We start from the raw sequence: 25,325 nt of genomic DNA on the forward strand, positions 1-25,325 counted from the left end.
ACTTGCCATGTCTGCACTGTGCACTCTGCTCCCCTCTTTCTCCGCTCTACACAAGTGTGTGCGGCCGGAGCACAATTTTTTTTCTCAGAAATCAATCCGCGGGTCACATGTGTGCCGGACCGATGACGTCGATCCGAACGGATCTCGGACCAGTCATGATCCGTTGCACCACTAGTATTCTTCATCAATTTGGTGCCAACTCTTTTTGATTGCAGCTGCCAGATCATCCTTGCAGGTCGGAGCCTTGCTGTGGACAATTTTTTTCAATTTCCACCACAGGTTTTCAATAGGGTTGAGATCTGGGCTATTTGCAGGTCATGCCATTGACTGGATGAATCTTTCTCCAAGGTATGCTTTAACAGTTTTAGCTCTGTGGCATGATGCATTGTCATCTTGGAAAATGACAAACATATTTTCAATTGAAGGGATAAGAAAGCTGTCTAAAATTTCAATGTAAACTTCTGCATTTATTGAAGATTTAACCACAGCCATCTCCCCAGTGCCTTTGCCTGACATGCAGTCCCATGTCATCAAGGATTGAGGGAATTTTGATGTTTTCTTCAGGCAGCCATCTTTGTAAATCTCACTGGAACTGCACCAAACAAAAGTTCTAGCATCATCACCTTGTCCAATGCAGATTCTTGACTCTTAACATTTACTGACCACCACAATGTTTTTGAATGTATCTGAATGCTAAAGAGTTGCACTTTTGAAGTAATTCATTAGTTTTTCAAGCGTTTTATCTGATATTGTTCTACATGATAAAATATCTGATTGCGTGCTCGTCCGAGACTGGTGATTCCAGACTTTTTGCTAGGGGTTGTATATTCAAGCAAATCATTTACACGGAGCTAAATTAATCATTTCCACAGTAGTTTTCTCAATTAAACTTGATTAGTATTGATGCCAAATGTAAAGGTAAATTGTGGTCATATTTTTAAGGCAGAAGATATACAATTTAATATTACATTCTTTTACACTTTCCTTGCTCTGGTGTAGTCGGAATAGTTTTTTCCCCTGCTACACTTAACGATATCCTCCGTGCCTCAAACGTCTCCTTTACTTTGAAGTTGTTGCTGTGCAATGAACAATTCCACATGTTTACTTACCTGCTTCCAGTATCGCTCCATTAACCACCGGGTGGATGCAAGCTCACTTCATCTGTATCGCTGGTACTACGCGAGGATATGCCAGTGGTCAGTTGAAACCTCACTGTCTTCACAATTGTAATGACATAGTCGATCCACTTCATTCGGTTGAGAACTTAGTTCAGCATTTTTCTTTTAAATACACACTAAGCCTTTTTTTTTGTTTTGTTTTGTTTTTGTTTTGTTTTTAGTAGTAAGATTTATGGATCAAAAGGTGTCGTTTTTTTTAAACCTAGCATTTAACGATTAATTGATTAACCCGAGTAATTCGATTAGAAAAAAGCTCCCATTAGATTTTGCTGCTTCGAGGATTTGTTGAATTAGATTGGTTTAGAATGGTAGTAGAATGGTAGAATGGCTTATTTTGATGGTGTTTGCATTTACGTTAATTGGTTTAGGTGGAATTTTTTTTTTTATATGGAGGAGTTTCATGATAATGTGTCGCTCACAGGCTATAAATAACAACTTTAGGTCGTTCTCTGTCCTGCGGGGGGAGATTAGGGATTGTGGCGACATTAACACATCACAGGAAACAGTGAAATGGGCAGAAGGCACATTAGAAAAATGATTTCATTATTTTTTTTAGGCATTTATTATTATATGTACTGTTGTCATTTTGTTTTGTTTTTTTGGATATTTATTTGAATACTGTTATCACTGAATCTGATTTGACATTTTTTTCTTGATGCCCCAGTCCTACTTTTGGACGTTGCGACGCCCCTAGCATTTGCCTTGCTCGCCCTATGGACCGCACGGGCCTGACTTGGAATGTTAAAAAATTGCACTTTGAAAACAGTATAGTGATATGCTAGAGAGCCTGTCTCCAAAATACCGGCCTCTCTCTTAAGTATATAATAGGTGGTATAAAAAGTATGGTGTGTTAAAACTACTCTTACAAGTACATTTTTCTCAAAAGGTTACTCAAGTAAATATATTCGAGTAAACGTAATGCGTTACTACCCACATTTGGAGCTAATTATTCCATTTGTGCTTATTACACGAAGAATAAGACACTGGGGGCCCATACTTTGGCATGCAAAGTTTTCAGCTCTTTGAGCCCAAACTGTTATATTACAAATTAGACATACAATAATTTTGTCAGCAAGATTTTTTTTTTTTTTTTTTTAAAGATGAGCAATAGTTGGTACTGTGCAAAAATGACTGTATTGTTAAAACAGTTTTTGTTTTTTATTGTTTCTAATAATTTGTCATTTTATCTGATCATGAAAAAGTCCAGAAAAACTCAATTCAAACTTGCTAAAACACTTTTCTGCCTTGGGTTTGAATAACTTTGGACGTATATATACAGTGCCTTCCATAATTATTGGCACCCCTGAAAAAGATGTGTTTTTTAGCTTCTAATAATTTGTTTTTATTCAAATAATATGGGACCTTAATGGAAAAAAGAGAAAAACCCAACCTTCAATACAAGTGCATTCATTCAGTGGGGAAAAATCCCACATAAAGAAAAAAAATTTTGACATCAAATAATGTGTGTCACAATTATTAGCACCCCTGGTGTTAATACTTTGTACAACCCCCTTTTGCCAACAAAACAAGGTCTGGGGACTGAGATGGCCATGGGAGGAGCTTGATTTTGTGTCTGGTGAACCATTTCTGTGTAGACTTGGCCATATGTTTAGGGTCATTGTCTTGCTGAAAGACCCAGTGACGACCCATCTTCAGCTTTCGGGCAGAGGGCAACAGATTTTGATTTAAAATGTCCTGGTACTTCAAAGCATTCATGATGCCATGCACCCTAACAAGGTTCCCAGGGCCTTTGGAAGCGAAACAGCCCCACAGCATCACTGACCCACCCCCATACTTCACAGGGGGTATGAGGTGCTTTTCAGCATGCGCATCTTTCGTGGCACGCCAGACCCACTTAGACCCAACACAGAAATGGTTCACCAGACACAAAATCAAGCTCCTCCCATGGCCATCTCAGGCCCCAGACCTTGTTTTGTTGGCAAAAGGGGGTTGTACAAAGTATTAACACCAGGGGTGCTAATAATTGTGACACACATTATTTGATGTCAAATAATTTTTTCTTTATGTGGGATTTTTCCCCACTGAATGAATGAATGCACTTGTATTGAAGGTTGGATTTTTCTCTTTTTTCCATTAAGGTCCCATATTATTTGAATAAAAACAAATTATTAGAAGCTAAAAAACACATCTTTTTCAGGGGTGCCAATAATTATGGAGGGCACTGTATCTGTATAAAATGTGCCTTTTGGCAGAATGAAATTTGTACCAATCACACATTGATTTAATTCTATGTAATTTACAATTTATACCCGTGCAGGGGCTTAGGCTTGACCATTGCAGTGGTGCTGTTGCTGGCTTTTGTGGAGCGCCCGTCTTCCCTTACTGTTACTTCAGACTCTCGATATCGCTCTCCACCCTGGGAGCCTCCTTGCGGACTGACCGAGAGCATTGAGATCATGTGTCTTATCATCTTTACTCTTGATCTTGCTGTTAAGGTATATGTATTCAATCACTCTTTATGAGACAGCCTATAAGAAAATCATCAATATAAAACAGCATCTCCTTTTCTGGTTGGTTTTCAGAGCTACTTGATTGGCTGGGATGAATTCCGAAAGAATAAATGGCTAGTTAGCTATACCATTGTCATTGCGGTCTCCATCATTGATTGGGTCTTGTCCATCAGCATGATCTGTGATGAGGTGAGAAGTACAGTCTTAATATTCTCGGATAATGCATCTATACTGTACATTGTTTTCTCACTTTAATGCTTACATCATCAAACAAATGTCAATATCTACCAAATAAATAATGGGACATAACACTATAAACATAATCTGTAGTTTTTAAATATTTTTATTTACATAAATCAAAGCTGCCGGTGTGAAAATCTAATTGTGCCCTTATATCTGTTTGAGCACAACAACTGTATTGAAGTATTTCTATAACTGGCAGCATTACTGTGTACACCTGCGGTCATAAGTTTAGAGATTTTTCACCATTAAGAACCCCAAGAGTTTCACATGTGCATGAACCAACCGAACCCTTTGGAATTTATATATTTTTTATTTAAAATCGATATATCTAAGCAGCAAGCTAATATCATAGACTTCATAACCTATTGACATGACACGGTAAACGGGGCCGATTCGTAGGGGGGCCCTTTTTTTTTTTTTTTTTTTTTTTTAACTTCAAATTGAAATATTTTCAAAAACCAACGCTGCTACCGACCTAAAACCAAAACAGGCACCTACCCTAGCATTATATGAGTCTCCATGAGCAGTGGCATAAAAAAAAAAAAAAAAAAGTCTTTCCCCTCTAAAATCCCGATTAATTATTTTTTAGATAAGTATAACACAACTGGCTATAACTAGCAAATGGCTATAAGAATCTCAGATTTTACACTAGATGCACAAAAATCACCAAATGCAGAGATAGGAATCACCTATGTTTTTAGGATCAATAGCAATATTTGACATCATATAAATTTTTGACATAAATAGCAACTTAATTTTTTTTTTAATTTACTGCAAGTTTTGAACAACTAATAAATCACTCAATTTTGCATCAGAAACTTAATACTTGAGGAAAACATAGGGAATCAGTTATAAATAATATGTTAATAGATAATTAATAAATTCGATACGCAATCACAACTTATTATAGAATAGAATAGCCCTTTATTATCATTAAACAATATATACTGTTGGTGAATGAGGCTAGCGGCCGCCTGACGTAAACAGAGCTTTTCTGGTGAAAAGTCTTTTGAATAAATGCTTAAATCCCTGAATTCTTCATAGATATGGATGTAAGACAGTCTCAATTCTTGGTTAAAAGCAAAGAAACCGTGCAGTTAGCGTTTATTTTACGTATATTGTCGAAGTACTATGCTACTATGTTAGCAAACGAGGCTAGCGGCCACCTGGCGTAAAAAGGAGCTTTTCTGGCGAAAATTCTTGAGAATAAATGCTTAAATCCCTGAATTCTTTATAGATATGGGCGTAAAACAGTCTCGATTCTGGGTTAAAAGCAAAAAAAAAAATGGTGCAGGTAGCATTTATTTCACATAAATATTGCCAACTATGAGGCTAGTCAGTTACGAAAATTAGCCACCTCAATGTGTAAACAAAGAAGACAATTCCTGCAAATAAATGCTTCACGCATTCATGGTACAAAAAAATGAATATTTACCTTGAATCCTCGAACACAACACTCCTGAGACAATCCTTCTTGTTTGTATGCGTTACAGCTTTCGTAGTTAAATCCAATCGTAAGTACTGTAAATCCAGGCTTAAATCCGACATGAGCATGTGCCGTTTTCGGCTATTACTAAATGAAGCTCGTCTCCCTCTGATAAGGCGTTACGCAAAGAATGACGAAGTGACACGTCAATAGTAATGAAGTCTATGCTAATATCTAAGCTAGGGGTGTCCAAACTATTCCACATAGGGCTGCAGTGGGTGCTGGATTTCATTCCAACAAAACCATACGAAAACTTATCACCAATCTGGTGTCTTAACAGTGTAATTAGTTGAATGCAGTCAGGTGCTGCTTGTTTTCGCAGAAACTTCATTGGTTGAACTGTCTGTGCTCGATTGGTAGGAACAAAAACCGGGACCCACACCGGCCCTTGAGGACCTTTTTGGACACCCCTTATCTTATCGAATTACTGCTCAAATATCTTTTCATTTAGACACAGGGTTTATGCAAAAAGCATTAAAAGTAATAAAAAGGATTTTGTCAAAATTCAGGCCTTAAATAGCATTAAACTAAATGTTCTAGGCGTTAAAAATTATATAAGCTTGATGGTTATATAGTTTTTTAGTTGTTCGATATTATCATCAAGCGGATAATAGGCCTATCTGCCAATAAAAGCATTTTAAAATGATATCGGATAATATCGACATCTTTTTTTCATTATCGGTTTCAGGCCAATATGCGTGTTGCCTTCAAAGTGAATGAAGAAGCCTACTGTCTTTGTACAAGGGCTGGTCACAGCTTAACACAGCAGCTATGCTTATTGACCATTAAATGTCTCCAAACTAATTTGTTATGTGAGTAGACCATTTGCATTCACGGTGCAAAAATTAAATGAATAATAAACTTGCACCTTGAAATATAAACTCATTACCGTAAATTTCGGACTATAAGCCGCTACTTTTTTCCCTCATTTAGAATCCTGCGGCTTATTTGTTGATTTGTGTTAATACATAACACTTTATTTGACAGCGGCATCATAAGACTGCCATAAGACCGTCATAATTATAACAGTATCATGGGCCTTAATGAATGCTTATGACAGATGTCATTGTCATCCGGCGAATTATGTCACTAACTCCATTCATGTCCAGCTTGGATATTTTACATCTATTCAAAAGTGAAATCATTTGCCGGATGACACAAAATGACATCTGTCATAAGAATTCATTAAAGCTCATGGCAGTGTCATGTCATAAATATGTAAAATCAAGTGTTACAAAATACCATAACTAGCAATTAATGAAACAACTATGCACGAACTGAAGAAATAATTGGCACAGAACATGAATTCTGATTATTTACATCGCTGCAATGCATGATAAGAGGCATGTTGGACGACAACGTTGTTGACATCAGGTGGCGCAATGATGACTAAATGAAGCTTCTTGAAGCAATGGAGCTTTGCAGCCAATTGGTACAACGCTTCACGGTGGTTCATTTGGTCTTATGACAGTCTTATGGTGCATCTGTCAAATTAAGTGTTACTGTTGCAAATATCCCATAATACAGTGAGGACTGCTGCGGCTTATCTGTGAACAAATGCCATTTTTGTGTCAAATTTGGTGGGTGCGGCTTATAGTCAGGTGGGCTTTATAGTCTCAACATTACGGTAAATATACTTCATTCAATGTACTATACTGAAGCTGTGTGCCTTTGTTGTTATTTTGAGCCAGAAGCATCAGCCATATGTGATATGGCAGTGCCTAATTGGCACTTTGCACTTGCATTTGATCTAAAAAAAAAAACAAAAGAAAAACTGATGTTTCCACTACCGTATTTTTCAGATTATAAATCGCAGTTTTTTTCATAGTATAGCAGAGGGTGCGTTTTATACTCTGGAGCGAATTATTTGTGATTATTTACGGTCGGGTCGGGCCGACTTCTCTCTCGCTAACTTTTTTTTACAATAAATATATATTCATATATTTATACTAAAACAATGTATGGATTTTAAATAAAATAAATAATTTGGATAAAACAGAGAAGGCGCTGTGCATGCCTGCGCACGTGAACGCTGTGGCTCTCTTTTCAATCTTCCCCTCCTAGGAGTGAAAAACAAACTAAAGACAGGGTAATTGAAAATCAAACAACTGCGGTAGGAGTGGGATATGGAAAGGATTCAAATAGATTGTTGAAGATGCTATAGGAAACCTGTGTCGGCTCGCTAGTGTAAACGAATGTGGCGCTTTGGTCTCATACGAGAAATATATTTAACAAACTTTTCCAGCGTTATTTCGTTGTCTGAATGCATTCATAATGATCATAAAAATATGTAGACTATTTGAACATTGAGAAAACTTGCGTTTTATTTTTTACCAACTCGAGGAAATGAAAATAAATGTCAAATCCTCAATCCGCCTGTTAGAACAGACACGCAAATATAAAAGATATAAATGTTTATTGAATATCAATCTTACAGTCTTGTTTAACTGGGAGAATTCCTTACAAAAGACAGGCTTTAATTTGTTATCATTATGCATATATGCACTGGCATCGTCACAAACGTGATCACACAAAACGCAACCACGCATCCAACAGCTTTGCTGGTGACATAGCAATGGCGTACCGCAAGCAACACGTTACTTTTGCTCATTAATATTCGTGACATTAGCAACTGTTGCTAGGGGGGTCAAACTTGCGTTTGTCTGTCATGCTAGATGCATGTACTGTAAATAGTGTACGAACGAGATGTTTACTGAACTAAACCTACCAATTCTGTCCGAAAATGATGTCCTTGGTGTCAAATTAACTGGTAAAGATGTGGAAGCTACAAATGTTGAGTTAAAGAGATTGCTTGAGTGTCGAGGGCTGAAAAAGAGCCAACCTGAACCAGAGTTAGCTTTTTTATCGACACCTTTTTCTTGTGTGCATTGCCTTACGCCACTGACAATGACATTCTCCTGTTTCAACAATCTATCCTTTACCACCATATGCCCGGTCTTTCTTATAAATTATATCCTCTGTTTGTCTTATGTCTCTGACTGTTCCTGAGGACAATTTGCATTGCTATTTTTGTGTAGCGATCGCAAATGCTACTCAGTGTCAGCCAAAAATCACTTTTAATTCATTAATTAATAACAAATCTTAATTCTAAAATTTATTTACACTTCCCCTTACTAAAGTTTTTTTTTTTTTTTACAACAGAAAAAGTCGGATACCATTTTAATTTTTTTTAGGTCATTCATTGTCAGACAGAAGCAGCACGGCAAAACACCACGCTAAAAAATGAGTAAAAATATCAAAATGGCTTACCTCTCCGTCCTCTGTAGTAGGGGTGTGCATTCTTAGGCACCCCACGATTCGATTCCATTACGATTCAGGGTGCTACGATCCAATTATTAAACGATGAATGGCTTCACCTTGCTGGCGTTAAACTGGTCTTTTGGACGTCCGCGCAAGTTGATCCATTCTTTTACATTTTTTCCGCCGAGTTTTTGGTTTCGGGAAACGTATGAAGAAAACATCCCTCATACGTCGTAATGTCTAGAGTCGTTTCTACAAGTTCCATAGCAGCAGTGATTTATTGGCTTGTTCTTTTTTGAAAGATTACTGGAGAAAACAAGCAGAAATGATATGGATTGTATGCAAGGGCGTATCTATAACGACCCACTTCCGCGTTACGATGGTGACGTCACGGTCTAAAAATAGCATTCGTGCAGTATCATCCACAAATATTTTGGAAACACACTAATATCTCGCGAAAGGTTCACTTAGTTTTCTGTAGAGTTTTGCGATATACAATCCCCAATACCTGGGACTATTGGAAGATGCCGTACATAAGGGGGAGCATTACATTGTCAACATTTTCCTTGTAGCTGGGAAGAGGGCCATAACCAAGAGCTGAAGCTACATCATATTAGCAATACCTGTCAATTGTGGATGAAATACTTGATATGGAACTGTTCAGCTGTTTGACACGGAGAATGGAAGTCTAAGTGTCCGGTTGGTCTGAACATTTTTAATGTTTCACATTGAGAGTATGACTTACTCCCATTGTGATCATTCAACATATCTCATTTATTATGACAAAGCAGCGAACAGGAAGGGTTTATGGGGGTACAAAAGAAAAGAAACACAAACAACAACAAGAAATACCTGTACATTGAACACCTAATATGTTGGTGTTATTGTCAGCTAGATGTATTTCTGGTTGACACCATGTGGGGGGCCTGTTGACCAGGGAAAGAAGGGGAGGGGGGGTGGGGAAGTCCATAAGCTAAGTGATTGGGAGGGGAAGAGTGTACACAAATCAGCTCTGTGATCTAGAACCCAGTAATCGTGTGAATCCCTTGTGAGTGTAAGACCGTTGGCAACCGACCCTACGCCACCACACCGCCAGTCCCAGCACCGGGACCCCCCACCCGAGCGCGCCGAATCACATTCAGCTGCACGCGAGCCCCACTAAACATGCGAAATGATATTTGTTTTGGAATAATTGAGGGAAGGGGCTGATTTTCGGTAAAAATTGTGTTCATTACGGGATACTGACAATTTGCTATAGTATAACACAGGCTCTGTGTATTCTTTCAGTTTTTTTCTCTGTGTTTGCCGATTTTTCTGGTTATAGCTTGAAAAACAACAAAAATGTTAAAAAGTAACCTTTTCTTCTATTGATTGTCAGAAACTGAGAGTTCGACGACTTATTCGACCATTCTTCCTTTTGCAAAACTCATCCCTGATGAAAAAGACTTTGAAGTGCATCAAGAGAACTCTGCCAGAGATTGCCAGGTGATTGGTTTCCTCCAATTAAATTTAAATTTTGACTGTAGATAGTATTTCAAAATTGACCAAAATGTGATCAAAACATGTGACCAACAAAAAAAAATTCTTCCAAGAGGCTAAAAGGAGCTGACACATTCTTCACTGAGTCATTCTCAATCTAGCTCCATTATATGATCGAAGCCACCACCAAGAGATTTAACACATGCATGCGTTATTTGCATCAGCCACTGGTATGATCAAATCCATCCATTTTTCTCCCGCTTATCCGGAGGTAAGCTTGGCCTTCCCTCTCTCCAGCCACTTCATCCAGCTCTTCTGGGAGGATCCCAAGGGGCTCCCAGGTGGAAGACGGTCTCCCCAGTGTGTCCTGGGTCGGTCTCTCAGCCTTCTCCTAGTGGGATGTGCCCTGAAGACCTCACCAGGAGGCATCCAAGTCAGATGCCCGAGCCACGTCATCTGTCTCCTCTCGATGCGGAGGAGCAGCAGCTCTACAACGAGCTCCCTCGGAGGACCGAGCTTCTCACCCTATCTCTAAAGGAGAGACCGAACACCCTAAGGAACGCAGTCATTTCAGCCACGTGTATCCGGGATCTTATTCTTTCCGTCACGACACATAGCTCGTGAGTGACAGTAGGAACGTAGATCGAGCGGTAAACAGAGAGCTTGGCCTTTCGGCTTAACTCCGTCTTTACCACTGTAGACGCTGCACCGATCTGCTTGTTGATCTCCTGCTCCATTCTTCCCTTACTCATGAACATGTCCCCGATATACTAAACCTCTCCACTTGGGACCTGATCCCTGACCCCGGACAGGGCATTCCATCTTTTTTTCTGAGACTGAGGAGCATGGTCTCAGATTTGGAGGTGCTGATTCTCATCCTGACCAATTCACACTAGGTTGCAAACTGCTCCAGTGAGAGTTAAAGAGTGTGGCCTGATTAAGCTAACAGATCTACATCCTCTGCAAAAAGCAGAGATGCAATACTGAGGCCACCAAAACTGACCCCCTCAATGCCTCAGCTGGCCTTCATTTTCTGTCCATAAAAGGTCCACACACGCTCTGGTTCCTTGTGGGAGTGCGTGTTGGTGGAGTTGAGGAGGTCTGCAAAGTATTTGACCCACCGACTCACGACATTCCTGATCGAGGTTAGCAGCGCCTCGTCTTGACTAAACAGTGTTGGTGGCACACTGCTTTGTCCTCCTGGGATGCGGGATGGTTGACCAAAATTTCTTTGAAGCTGTCTGGAAGTCATTCTCCGTGGCCTCGCCAAACTCCTCACATGTTCGGGTTTTCTCCTCAGTGACCACCAGAGCCGCATGCCGCTTGGTCAGCCGGTACCCATAAAATGCTACCGGAGTCCCACAGGCCAAAAAGGTGCGCTAGGACTACTCCTTCAGCTTGAAAGCATCTCTTTCTGGGATTGCCGCTGCGCCAGGCGCAGACCTTACGGCTGCAAACGTGCAGCTCATTAACCTATAAAACTCTATAAACTTAATAAATTAACTGTACTGGACTGCAGGGTTCAACGTGTGAGCGCATAGCTGTTTATTGTTCATAATGTACGCTACGGTTCAAAAGTTTGGGGTTGCTTAGACTCCAAAATAAGCAACTGGTGTCCTAGAGGGGACAACCATAATTACAAGCTATGAACTACCTACATTAACTACTGTGATTCAAAGTTTTGCATTGTAAAGAAAAATTAATCAGCAGATTATGTAATGGTTGCTTAGACCCCAAACTTTTGAACGGTAGTGTAGATGACCAACTTGTTCCGTGGGTGTCTCACGGTTTATCAGGAACGATGGTATCAAAATAACACAGTCACATGACCCCAAACAGGCTTGCAGTCAGAAATCCTATGATCGCTCCGGCCTGTTCAATCACATGGTGTCTTTAAAGTGCCTTAAAAAAATAACTATTTGACATAGAGTGCTGCGGTCAACACAACTCGAAAGCGCAGATTTCAAACCCTCTACCAGTTTTCATTTGGCACCGAGATATGATCATTTGGATTTCATGAAAGGAAATGTATTTTCTCCACTAGGGGGCTGTCATGCTCTTAGGATGGGTGGTTTCATTTCTGTAGATTTTTCTAGTCAGAATTTGATTTTTTGGTGGTCATCTATTAGCTTGACGCGCAGTATCTTAATAACGGTTCATCGATGATGTTGTGCTGGGAAAAAAAAATACCATAAAAAAAAAAAAAAAATACACACTTATTACTTGAGTATTCCTTTTACCAAATACTGTTTTACTGTACTTGAGTGTATTTTTTGGATGACCACTTTAAAGTGGTCATCCAAAAAATTCACTCTTCAGTATTATCAAAAGTAATGTTTTTCTTACTTGAGTGAGTACCTACTCTCCTGTCCTCTACCAACCTCTGCTTACCACTAGTACTTAACACAATGTATAATGCATAAAATGGGAATATCAATGAAGGGTTTTCTGAGGGACAGATGAGGGCCACTATGCAACTTGCGGCTGGACCGTTGTCCTCGAGGGGAACAACCATAATTAAAAGTTATGAACTACATACATTAACTACGGTGATTCAAACTTTCGCATTGTAAAGAAAAATGAATCAGCAGATTATGTAATGGTTTTCTCTTGGTCCATGTGAGTTGATGTTGTATGTGTAACTAAACATTAATATTTTTTAACCTTTGATGGACATATGTTACTCATGTTTCATAAACAATTGTGTGGTGGGTACATTGTACAATACCAATTAATCTCTAGTTACATAACAAATGTGCTCTTGTTTGTTGTATTTGCAGTGTCATTTTGCTGCTTGCACTTCACCTCTGTCTGTTTACGATGATTGGCATGTTGTTGTTCCCTAAAACTGAGGTGAGTTCTTGTAAGTATAATCAGCTAAACTCTTCACTGACTCTTGTTTTCTAAGAAAACTTTGGTTGAGAGGATTTTTTTTTACCTAACTGCATATAAAAAAATGTAAAAACATATTAATGAACATGCAATTCACTATGAAGATTATTGCAATTGTTTTGTTGGAGCTCTGCATTTGTTAGCAAAGTGTGTTGCCTATGTTCAGTCTACCCTTTAATTTTATTTTGGTCGCGTAATTGCAGAAAAATTTACTCCACAAAGATAAAATGTTAAAATTAAAAGTAACGTATCCGCAGCTTTTGGAGCATTTTTAAAAAATGCTCGATTGTCTCATGTGCAAGTTTATATTGTGCAACACATATACTTTAGAACAGGGGTCCCCAAACTTTTTCCTGTGAGGGCCACATAACTTTTCCCTTCTCTGATGAGGGGTCGGGGTCAGTTTGTAACAGAAAAAGTGTGACGATTGCAGGAGTGCCTAAATGTTTTTCAGAAAGCCGTAATTAAATAACCCTTTCTGGATTCTTCACGGAACAAAAGTAAATAAAATAAAAGTAATAATATAATAATAATAAATAATAATAAAATTATCAATTAAATAGATAATAACCAAATAACCCTCTCTGAGTTCTTCACAGGAAAAGGCCAGGAAATAAATAACACTATTGAGAAAAAAAAAAAAAAAAATTCAAAATGCTCTCTGGTATTGTTCAGGGGGCCGGACTAAATGTGGAGGCGGGCCGTATCCGGCCCGCGGGCCGTAGTTTGGGGACCACTGCTCTAGAACTTGTTTGGTGAGTGAAAACTCCCTATTGCGATGAACCCCCATATTATAGAAGCACTTAGGCTACCGTCTCTCAAATGATGGTTTTTCTTTAGCACCTAAGCAGAGGTGGCAAGAGTCGCCAAAAATTTTACTCAAGTAGGAGTAGCATTTCTTCAAAATGATATTACCCGTGTAAAAGTAAAAGTAGTCATGCAAAAAAATTACTCAAGGACAAGTAAAAAAGTTTTCATTGAAAAGAATACTAATAAGTAACTGCTTACAATGTCATTTTTTTTTTAACAGTGGTCCTAGACTTTATAATGTATTGGCTCCTCAGATCGGTCATGCACTGCGCCTCACATTCAAGTAGAGGGCCGCCCACATCAAGAGGAGCTATTCACAAACACACGCACGCAGCGATCTAATGCCAGATTTCTGTTGAAAAAGTACAAAAGCTGTACCGCATACAAACAGGAAGAATTATCTTAGTGATTTGTTTGAGGATATAAGGTAATCATTATGTTTTTTGTACCATGCATGCATTTTGAAACGTTGTGAAAAAAATCATTGGGAGAAATTAGCCGCTGCTGGATTGGCATCGTAGCTCCTTTTACGCCAGGCGGCCACTAGCCTCATTCGCTAACAGAGTAGCATTGTACTTCGACAATATACGTAAAGCAAATGCTAACTGCACGTTTTTTTGCTTTTAACCAAGAATCGAGACTGTTTTACATCCATATCTTTAAAGAATTTGGGGATTTAAGCATTTATTCACAAGAATTTTCTCTGGAAAAGCTCTGTTTACATCAGGAAGCTGCTAGCTACATTCACTAACAGACTAGCATTGTACTTTGACATACAGTCTATCACAAAAGTGAGAACCCCCCTCGCATTTCCGCAGATATTTAAGTATATCTTTTCATGGGACAACACTGACAAAATGACACTTTGACACAATGAAAAGTAGTCTGAGTGCAGCTTATATAATAGAGTTAATTTATTTTCCCCTCAAAATAACTCAAAATATAGCCATTAATATCTAAACCCCTGGCAACAAAAGTGAGTACAGCCCTATGAAAAAATGTACATCCCTAATTGGTGTGCATGGCTGTCACCCCAGAGCCTCTTCTGATGACGGTACACAAGAAAGCCAGCCCGTCTCATGAGACCATAGGACATGGTTCCAGTAATCCATGTGCTTTGTTGACATGTCATCAGCAAACTGTTTGCGGGCTTTCTTGTGTACCGTCTTCAGAAGAGGCTTCCTCCTGGGGTGACAGCCATGCACATCAATTTGATGTAGAGTGCGGCGTATGATCTGAGCACTAACAGGCTGACCCCCCCACCTATTTAATTTCTGCAGCAATGCCGACAGCACTCCTGTAACGAGTCACATGACATTTTGGAGGGAAAATCACAAGCAGTACTCAATTTGGACATTTAGGGATATACGTAGTACTCACTTTTGTTTCCAGGGGTTTTTATATTATTGGCTACATTTTGAGTAATTTTGAGGGGAAAATAAATGAACTCTATATAATAAGCTGCACACAGACTACTTTTCATTGTGTCAAAGTGTCATTTTGTCAGTGTTGTCCCATGAAAAGATTAAATCTGCAGAAATGCGAGGGGTGTACTCACTTTTGTGATAGACTGTATGTCAAAGTACAATGCTAGTCTGTTAGTGAATGTAGCTAGCAGCTTCCTGATGTAAACAGAGCTTTTCCAGAGAAAATACTTGTAAATAAATGCTTAAATCCCCAAATTCTTTAAAGATATGGATGTAAAACAAGTCTCGATTCTTGGTTAAAAGCAAAAAAAAAACGTGCAGTTAGCATTTGCTTTACGTGATCCACTGTATTTACGTAAAATAAACGCTAACTGCACGTTTGGTTTTTTTTTTTAAATTTGCTTTTAACCAAGAATCGAGACTTTTTTAGGTCCAAATCTATAAAGAATTCGGGGATTTAAGCATTTATTCACACGAATTTTCAACGAAAAATGGTCTTTGTCTGTGATTCCACTCGGTCAGCTTTGACGGCCTTGCCAACAATGCAGGACCCCAATTTATTGGCCCCGCACCCTATCAATACATTATGAAGTCGATGCAATGGTATATCTTTGTTCTTAGCACAATGTCATCTGTATGAGCTATTATTATTATTACACTGTATTATAACCTATGACATGACCATATTAGGCCAAATACATCCACAAAAATAATTGAATTCTCACTAGAAAAATCTACAGAAACTAAACATCACCTGCCCCATCAGTGCCCTCTAGTAGAGAAAACATTTAATGCCATGAAGTAAAAACAAACATGTATCTGGTTTGCCATGGTCTGTTGATGCCAAATAAAAACTGGGATAGGTTGAAATCCTCGCTTTTGTGTAATGTTGTCAGCAGCGCTCACTGTCAAATAGATTATTTTTTTCGGCGCTTAGGAAACACCACTTGAATGAACAGGCTGGTGTAATCATAGGACTTCCGACTACAAGTTTATGTGTGGTCATGTGACTGTATTGTTACGACTGATTGGTATAATGGAATTCTGTGATTATTATTTCACCACAGTGCTGTCAAAAACAAAGTTAAATCTAATGTGTGGCATAAAGAGGAAAATGTAACCACACTAGTGGAGCCCAAAGTAATGGCGGAAGAGTAGCGTTTCTTTTTCACAAATCTAGTCAAGTAAAAGAAAAAAGTATTGTGTGGTAAAAATACTGTCAAAGTACATTTTTCTCCAAAAGTCACTTAAGTAAATGTAACAAAGTAAATATAACTCATTACTAGCCACCTCTGCATGTCAGGCTTTTCCTCTGTCTTATCATTGCTTATTGTAGAACTACTCCATACACATTGTTGTGTACTTATTTGTGCTAAGTTGTGGGTGTATGGACTTATTTTCAAAATTATTCAGCCCCCACTGCAGTATAATGTTGTAGCAAGTCCGAATTTGTTTTCCCCATCTAAGGTCAAATAAGGCCTTGTAAAATTGTCGATATCATAATCTTGATTTGACTTTTATTATGAATAAGATGAAATATAAATACATGACTTGCCCCAACAACAGCAAATCCCGAACTACTACTAAATCATAACTACAATGTGGCCCGTGGCGACAATGAGTTAGACACCCAAATAAATATCAGACTTGCTATCACATTATGCTGCCATGAGGATTGAATGATTTTCAACTCAACTGTATATACACAGTCCTGCTCACTATTATTGGCACCCATTAATTTCAAGTACATAACTTGGGATAGCTTTTGGAGAAAAAAAAATCCTTTGGATCTCCAAATGATAGAATCTTATTTCAATTTTTAAAGTTTCATCTATTTCTGAAGCTGTTGTCGAGATTATTCAGAAATGATGGGGTGTCAATAATGGTTCTTCTTCATTCACCCTAAAAATGGGGTGAGCTATTGTTAAGAATTACCCCTAAATATTTTTTGAGTGGATTATTCTTTCCCTTTCTTTACAATTGTTTATTATTTCCTTTAACACAATGAATCACATATCGACACAGTTCTCCTTTTATTTCTGACCATGCGCCTCCTGCGGTTGTGTTCAGGATCCAATTAAAAATGAAGAGTGGAAAGTATATTTTCGAAACCTGCCTACTTCACTGACTTCCCTGCTGGTGCTGCTCACAACAGCAAACAATCCAGATGGTACTGCATTTTGTGATGATACACCACATTAAAGGCTCTATATTTTTTAGGTGCTTAATTATTTATACAGTAGATTATTTACTAATGTTCTGATTTTCTACAGTGATGATTCCTGCTTACTCCCAAAACAGAGGATATGCCATTTTCTTTGTAGCCTTCAGTGTAATTGGTAAGGTGGGCTACTATTGGCTCTTTCAGTTCCATATTAGTTTTTATTTTGGAAAAATGCCTCATTGCTCATTGCCGTTTGCTTTCAGGAACTTACTTCCTGATGAACTTAATGACAGCCATTATCTACAACCAGTTCAGGGGATATTTGCTGGTAGGTAGCACATTGGATATACGGTGTATCACAAAAGTGAGTAAACCCCAAGCATATATGCAGATATTTAATTATATCTTTTCATGGGACAACACTGACAAAATGACACAATGAAAAGTAGTCTGTGTGCAGCTTATATAATGGAGTAAATTTATTTTCCCCTCAAAATAACTCAAAATATAGCCATTAATATCTAAACCTCTGGCGACAAAAGTGAGTATAGCCCTTTGATAAAACGTACATCCCTAAATGTCCAAATTGAGAACTGCTTGTCATTTTCCCTCCAAAATGTCATGTGACTCGTTACAGGAACATTGCTGCAGAGATTGAGGAGGTGTGGGGGTCAGCCTGTTAGAGCTCAGACCATGCGCCGCATTCTACATCAAATTGGTGTGCATGGCTGTCACCCCAGGAGGAAGCCTCTTCTGAAGACAGTACACAAGAAAGCCCGCCCGTCTCATCAGACCATAGGACATCGTTCCAGTATGTCTTCAGCAAACTGTTTGTGGGCTTTCTTATGTACTGTCTTCAGAAGAGGCTTCCTCCTGGAGTGACAGCCATGCACACCAATTTGATGTATGGTCTAAAGACTAACAGGGTGACCCCCCACCTCTTCAATCTCTGCAGCAATGCAACGAGTCACAAGACATTTTGAAAGGAAAATGACAAGTAGTACTCAATTTGGCCATTTAGGGATGTAGTTTCTAAGGGGTGTGCTCACTTTTGTTGCCAGGGGTTTAGAGATTAATGGCTATATTTTGAGTTATTTTGAGCAGAAAATAAATCTACTAACTCTATTATATAAGTTGCACACAAACTACAACTACTTTTCATTGTGTCAAAGTGTCATTTTGTCAGTGTTGTCCCATGAAAAGATATACTTAAATATCTGCAGAAATGTGAGGGGTGTACTCACTTTTGTGATACACTGTATATTACTTAAGGGTTTCATACTGGGGCTGGACAAAAATTGCCCTTGCAATCATCAAAGTTTCCCGTAAATACTTTCTTGTGATTATAGTTTAAAAAAAAATCCAAAATATTGCGCAATCGTTCTGACATATTCAGAAGCGGATGTGGGCTTAACGCTTTAAAATTGACGGACGGCGCACATGTCATCTGTGAAGCCTTGTCACGTTTTCATTACAGTGCCTATCAATAGTACTCGACTCGTTTGACGTTTTCTCCTTTTATAGCATTCATAAATGAATCATGGTCAAAGCAATTTCGCATTTTTAACACAAAAATATATTGGGAAAAAAACTTAATGTCAAAAGTTAAAACAGATTTCTGCATTTTCTGTCTTGCGCAATAACGGTTACCTTTGCTTATTTTAAGGAGGAAGGGGAAGATTATACCGTTTATTTGAAAAATTTTCAACCTTCACTGCTTACAGTGTTGTAACAAGTTGTGGTAATCTTACTTTAAAAAAGTAATTAGTTACTCTGCAACGTTACTGTTGATATTTTACACGTTATTACATTATACATTCTATAACATCTGTCACATCAAAGATGTTAATATTAACTGATTGAAGAATAATAACACTATATACAGTATTTTAGAACATTTGGTATTTATTTGGATCAAGTATATTAGTCTGTAAGAAAACACAATTGTAAACTGACCATTAAGCAGTGTGCACAATTAGCAGAACACTATCCTTAAATATTCCGTGAAGTCACAATATTAAATATTGAAAGTAATTCAAGTACAAAAAAAATATCCCAAAACGTAAACTTGGGTAAAAGAACTCTTCTAGCCTTTAATTTCAACAAGCGAGAAGTAGTGCCGGTTTTGTCGATTTGGTCTCCCCGTCGAATTGATTTCCAAAGTCCTATTGAACATGCACATGGCAACCACCCCCCTCCCAAGGTTTATCACGGGTCAGATCGAGTTGTTGTACCATTTTCACTACGATGTCGTTGCTGCGAGTAATCTTTTTTTTTTTCCCGCCACGTTATTTTTATTGATTATACACACTTTATAACAACGTTACAACACAAAACAGAACAAAACAGTCCACAAATCAAATAATTTCACACATTAGGATACTACAGGTGGTTGCACACCCCATTTGTCAATAAAGTCCAATAAAAGTTTCCATATTTGCTCAAAATTCTCTGGCTTCCCTCTCACCACATAAATGAGTTTTTTCAGCGTAACAGAGTTTTTCATTTCCTTAATCCAGTGATTTATTGGAGATGTGTCCATTTTCTTCCAGAATAGCGCAATGAGCCTCCTGGCCCGTAGCAATCCAAAATCAATCAGCCTGGTTTTTTTTTTTTTTTTTTTTTTTTGCAGATCACAAAGCCTCTTGGGTAAATGCCCAGTATAAACAATTTTGCATTGTACGGTACGTCAGTCCCAACAATATATGACATAATACGCCCCACTTCTGTCCAATACCCCTGAAATGTAGGACAGTCCCAAACACAATGTAAAAGAGTTCCTCATCCTTTAATGCAGGTGTCTGGAATATTGGGGGACCAGCTGTTTACCTTTACAGGTGTGATGTATACTCTCATCAACCATTTGTATTGCAATAACCTCATTCTTGTGTTAATAGTTTGCTTTTGGGCTTTTAGACATGCCCTGTTCCGTTCTTCCTCTGTTATTTCCTCCCCAAGTCCATGCTTCCAATCTATCAGTTGCGTTTTCATCATCACTCTTTACTAATACCGAATAGCATAAAGAGAGTTAGCGCTTCTCATGGTGTGAGAGTGTCAGATTTTCTAAAATAGACTGTGGTTGTTCTGATTCAACCTGTTTGTATTTTGAAATAATAAAATGTTTTACCTGCAAATATTAAAAAAAAAATAATAATAATGTTTTTTAGAGATATGAAATCTGTCAGAAGGCTCTTCAAATGCAAGTAAAATATTGTTCAAATATAGATCAGAAACTTTTCCAACTCCTTTCTCTGCACATATTTTAAAACCACCATCATCCCTTCCTGGTACAAAATTTAAATTACCCCACAGAGGACTATACCGAGAAATTTGAGGAACATCCCTAACATGTTGATGTGTCTTTTGCCAAATGTCAATGCAATTTTTGACAAATGGGTTTCTTGTTTTTCTTTTTAAAACTTTGAGGTCAGCGGAGTACAAATAGAGTCTTAAAGGTAGGCATGGTACCGATGCCTGCTCTATAGACAACTAAGATGGGTGTGACTCATCTGCAAAGTAAAATGCATTTTGGAAAGCGGCGTCCTCCTTGTTCATATGGGAGGTATAGGAGTCTAAGACGCAACCTAGATTTTTTCGTGTTCCAAATAAAACTGGTAAAAAGTTTGTATACTGTACTAAAGAACACATCTGGCTGAGGCAGATGAATTGACTGAACTCGAGTAATATTCTGAAAGTCTATTTAGATTGCCTTTTGACCACTAAGCCTATTAAAAAGCATATTTACATTATAGTAAACTATTATCTAAAGTAACCTATATGCCTGCTGAAATATTGTACTCCTAGAGACAGTCTTATCTCCTTCCCTCCCACTCTGCTCTATCCAGGCAGGAGGCAGCTAATCTGTGACAAAAATCAACTGTCGACAACTCGCGCTTCATTTAACCAAATTGTAGTAACGCACCCCTTCACATCCTCAGTAACAGCGTTGCAAAAATGGGAAAAGTAGTTAATTAGATTACTCGCTACTGAAAAAAATAACATCGTTAGAAACGCCGTTATGTTCTAACGCAGTTATTAACAACACTGGTTGTAATAAGTCTGACATTTATTATCTTATTCATGATCAGATCAAAAAGCACCTCGAATAAGACAGGCGCTGGGGGAGGAATATATTGGGCTATATAAAAGACGTGTTAAAAAGAAAGGGCAAGAAGCCTTGATAATTGTGCTTTCTTATAGTTTCTCAGGCTTTGGGACTCCATAGAAGGGGCTTTCAAACTTCTCCCTGCTCAGCCTAATTAATATCTTCAAATAATTTGGGTGCACCGTAAAGCTGTAGCTCACGCACCACAATAAACTCTCCACCTTCCTGCCAAAACTAGGAGAGCCCTTTTTATAAGAGTTATAATCTACCCTTTTCTGCTTAAAATGAGAAGAGCCGTGGCTTCATTTTTCCAACAATGAAAAATTGACTTTACTTCCTTAAATGCTGCTTTGTCATGACTTCCAAATTTGATCATGCCAGCAGTCTGCTCGTTTGTGTGTCACCGCCAGATCCACCAGTACAAAGAAAGGGAAGTAACCAAGGTTAACCAAGAAAAGCCTAGACATGCAAAAGAATATGCGGGTCTTTGTCGTATGTGTTTTTGTAGTTCCTTTTCTAGAAATATGAAATATCTTCACTGTTATTCTCTCATGTTCACAATGTAGATGGCAGTCCAAACATCCATAATCAGAAGGCGTCTGGGAATCCGAGCTGCCTTTCAAGTCCTTAGCTGTCATAATGCTGAAAATGCTACTGGGTAAATTTACATACATGAACCCACGTACACACACGCACTCACGCATGCCCAAACAAAACATTTCACTAATGATTCATCACATTTTGCCAACTAAAGCATTCATTCATTCTACGTTGTGCTGAGCTACTGTACACATAATCTCCAAATCTAGTTAGTATTCCTGTTAAATGTGTGTATGCAAACACATGATCTTCTTTTTTTCCAAGTTGCACTTCACTCAAAAATAGCCCCTCTGGGCCAGTGGCTTTTGAAGTTCCCTGGCCCCACTTTCAAAACCACTGGGCCACATCAACGCGTTAGTTATTGATCTCATTAATCACGAAAAAGAACAATTTGCTTGAGTCATATTTTATTTTTTTTTTAACCTTCCATTGCCTCAAAATACTTTTGTCGTGTGTTTTTCCCATGTGCTTTTAAGCATTGTGTTTTCTTGTGGTAGTTTTAAAGCAGTGTTTATCTGTTGACCACATTTGTCACGTTGTGTTTTTAAAACACCCTTATTTGATATTATTACTTAAGTATTTTCTTAAGACATTTTTAAGTACATTTTTCCTGTATGAATCGAAACAAAAGAAGCTGAAAGCGCACGTTAGTACTTAGGGTGGAAAATTCGCCATTGGTACACATTTCGCCGGTGTAGCATATTTTGGCAGAACTACGGTATTAACAAGAAACATTTGTAACAAACGAAATTCTTAAGAACAAGATTTTTTTTGTGCATAAACATTGTGAGCATTGAACTGCTTAAAAGAAGTAAACCCCTTAAAAGAGGAACAACTTCACAAAGTTCAGCTGCAGTTATTCTGTTATCCAGAGGCGATGAGGGTTTTCGAAAAAATATTTTCAATGTCGACGCACCTGCTGCTCGCCTCATTCTTTTATGTTTCGCGCTCTCCGTGGGACATTTTACGGCCGCTTCGCCCCCGTTGCTTACGTCCACGTCACACCAGCATAGCGTGCAGAAACCATGGAACGGGTTTTGACTGCTTTTGGCGAGGAAATCGTGCTCTTTCGTCCATTCAATATTTAAAGATGTCCGCCGTTTTGGCACGTTTGCTAGCACTGTTTTAAAATCTCGGCAAGGAAATGATATCATCAGATAGCCACACGTGAGGCTTTGTTTACATTTTTTTGAACCAACGTTTTTAACTGAAGCCACTCGTGGCCAATCAATAGACTTCATTACCTATTTACATGACACGGGAAACGGGGCCTATTTTCAAAAACTTCAAATTCAAATATTTTTAAAACCAAAGCTGCTACTGACCTAAAACCAAAACAGGCACCTACCTTAGCCATATACAGTGGGGAGAAGAAGTATTTGATACACTGCCAATGGGAAAATCCATAGGCAGTGTATCAAATACTTGTTCTCCCCACTGTACGAGTCTCCGTGAGCAGCGACATAAAAAAATTCAAAGTCGTTCCCTGATAAAATCCTGATTAATTATTTTTTATACAAGTATAATGCAACTTAAAATGGCTATAAAATTCTCAGATTTTACACTAGATGCACAAAAATTACCAAATGCAGAGATAATCACCTATATTTTCAGGATCAATAGCAATATTTAACATATAAGTTTTTGCCCAAAATACCAACTTTTTTTTCTTTTATTTACTGCATGTTTTTTTTAACAGCTAATAAATCACTCAATTTTCACATCAGAAACTTAATACTTGAGGAAAGCATAAAGTCATTTGTAATATAGATTATTTATAAATTCTATATACAATCACAACTTTTTATAGAATAGCTCTTTATTGTCATTATACAGTTGTACAATGAAATTGTGGAGCAGTTCCCTTTGCAGTGCATGATAAGTTAAAATCTCAAAAGTGACTTGCAAGTATAAAATCTAAATAAACAAATATAAAATCCGTATGAGATAGCCCTATGTTCAGGCAGTGCAAATAATCGGAGTGAAGTAGTAGCAGTTTGACAGTCAAGGCTTTGAATATTGCAGGTGAGTAAGTCTTGCACATAGAATATTGCAAATAAATGAATGTTGGACTATGCCTTGGAGCATTTCCCTTTAGCAGTGCATGATAAGTCAAAATCTCAAAAGTGACTTGCAAGTATAAAATCCAAATAAACAAATATAAAATGCGTATGAGAGAGCTCTTCTTTATATATACGGATGTAAAACAGTCTTGATTCTTGGTTGAAAACAAAAGGGTAGTATTTATTTTGCGTAAACATAGCAAATGTGTGGCTCATCTTTAAGTTCACTGTGGCACTGCCTTACCACAACTCCACAGCTTGTGAACAAATGCTTAAATCCCTGAATTCTTTATAGATATGGACGTAAAACTGTTTCGATTCTTTGTTAAAAGAGCAAAAAACTGGGCAGTTATGCATCTATTTTACGTAGATATGTCGAAGAATGACGCCAACGCTGTAGCGGTTCCCATTCTCCCATTGATCTTAAAAAATCCAAGCTTAAATCCGACATAAGTGTGTGCCGTCTTCGGCTATTACTAAATGAAGCTCGGCCACCCTATGATAAGGCGTGACACAAAGAATGACAAAATGTCAGGTCAATAGGTAATGAAGTCTATGGCCAATCAAGCGTCCGGCTCGTGGATTGTCCCGGATGCCAGAAAAATCACTGAAAAGAGTGAGTGTCCATCCTAAAGCCAGACAGGTGGTCACCCTGCTCGTGTCCGATTTGCATATGCCATAGGTACACCGCTTCACCATTTTGGCCGTCTGCAGCTTATTGATCCGTAAAGTTGTATGGCAGTTGGGAGTCGGGGGAAAAAGGGGGAATCCTGAGTTTGTACAATCATGCTTACTTCACAAGGGTTGCTAGGACGTATGATTGGTCAATGGCCGTTTTGTGGGCGAAATTTGCGAAAGGTCAATTGTGTTTGTTTTTTCACTTATAGCTAATATAGTTCGGATAAGGGCAATAGAATCAAACCGGATATTCCCAAGTAAAGAATTAAGATCGTTCCAAAAATCAACAGTTGTGTTCCAGTATTTGCAATACGTAAAAGTTATTAAATCCATTTAACTGCAAAATAACATTGATATTGATTTGATTTTAGGGAGAGTGTGCCAGTTGATGCTGTGCTGCAAGTGATGTCCAGAATCCAGATGCAAAGCTACTACAGAGAAGCCATACTTTTGGTCAGCACTGATTGT

At 38.2% G+C, this 25,325-nt stretch overlaps 1 protein-coding gene across 9 annotated transcripts in view; it reads left to right on the forward strand.

The window, feature by feature from the left end:
- The window catches only part of LOC130918470 (two pore channel protein 2-like), a 109,255-nt gene that overhangs the window by 36,100 nt on the left and 47,830 nt on the right, over window positions 1-25,325 (forward strand). For 7 of the 9 annotated variants that reach the window (XR_009063769.1, XM_057840192.1, XM_057840209.1 and 4 more), the window contains exons 3-12: window positions 1,120-1,196; window positions 3,457-3,634; window positions 3,722-3,838; window positions 10,018-10,124; window positions 12,899-12,971; window positions 17,318-17,417; window positions 17,521-17,586; window positions 17,675-17,739; window positions 22,083-22,174; window positions 25,229-25,310. Coding sequence is in view for 8 of the 9 variants with exons in the window: in XM_057840192.1 (XP_057696175.1) it covers window positions 1,120-1,196; window positions 3,457-3,634; window positions 3,722-3,838; window positions 10,018-10,124; window positions 12,899-12,971; window positions 17,318-17,417; window positions 17,521-17,586; window positions 17,675-17,739; window positions 22,083-22,174; window positions 25,229-25,310 (957 nt within the window). In the remaining variant the exon portion in view is untranslated. The remainder of the gene's footprint in view (window positions 1-1,119; window positions 1,197-3,456; window positions 3,635-3,721; window positions 3,839-10,017; window positions 10,125-12,898; window positions 12,972-17,317; window positions 17,418-17,520; window positions 17,587-17,674; window positions 17,740-22,082; window positions 22,175-25,228; window positions 25,311-25,325) is intronic. The other 2 variants (XM_057840217.1, XM_057840240.1) reach the window with 1 other exon arrangement.

Source organism: Corythoichthys intestinalis, chromosome 1, assembly GCF_030265065.1.
Source record: "Corythoichthys intestinalis isolate RoL2023-P3 chromosome 1, ASM3026506v1, whole genome shotgun sequence".
In the NCBI taxonomy this organism is placed as follows: Eukaryota; Metazoa; Chordata; class Actinopteri; order Syngnathiformes; family Syngnathidae; genus Corythoichthys; species Corythoichthys intestinalis.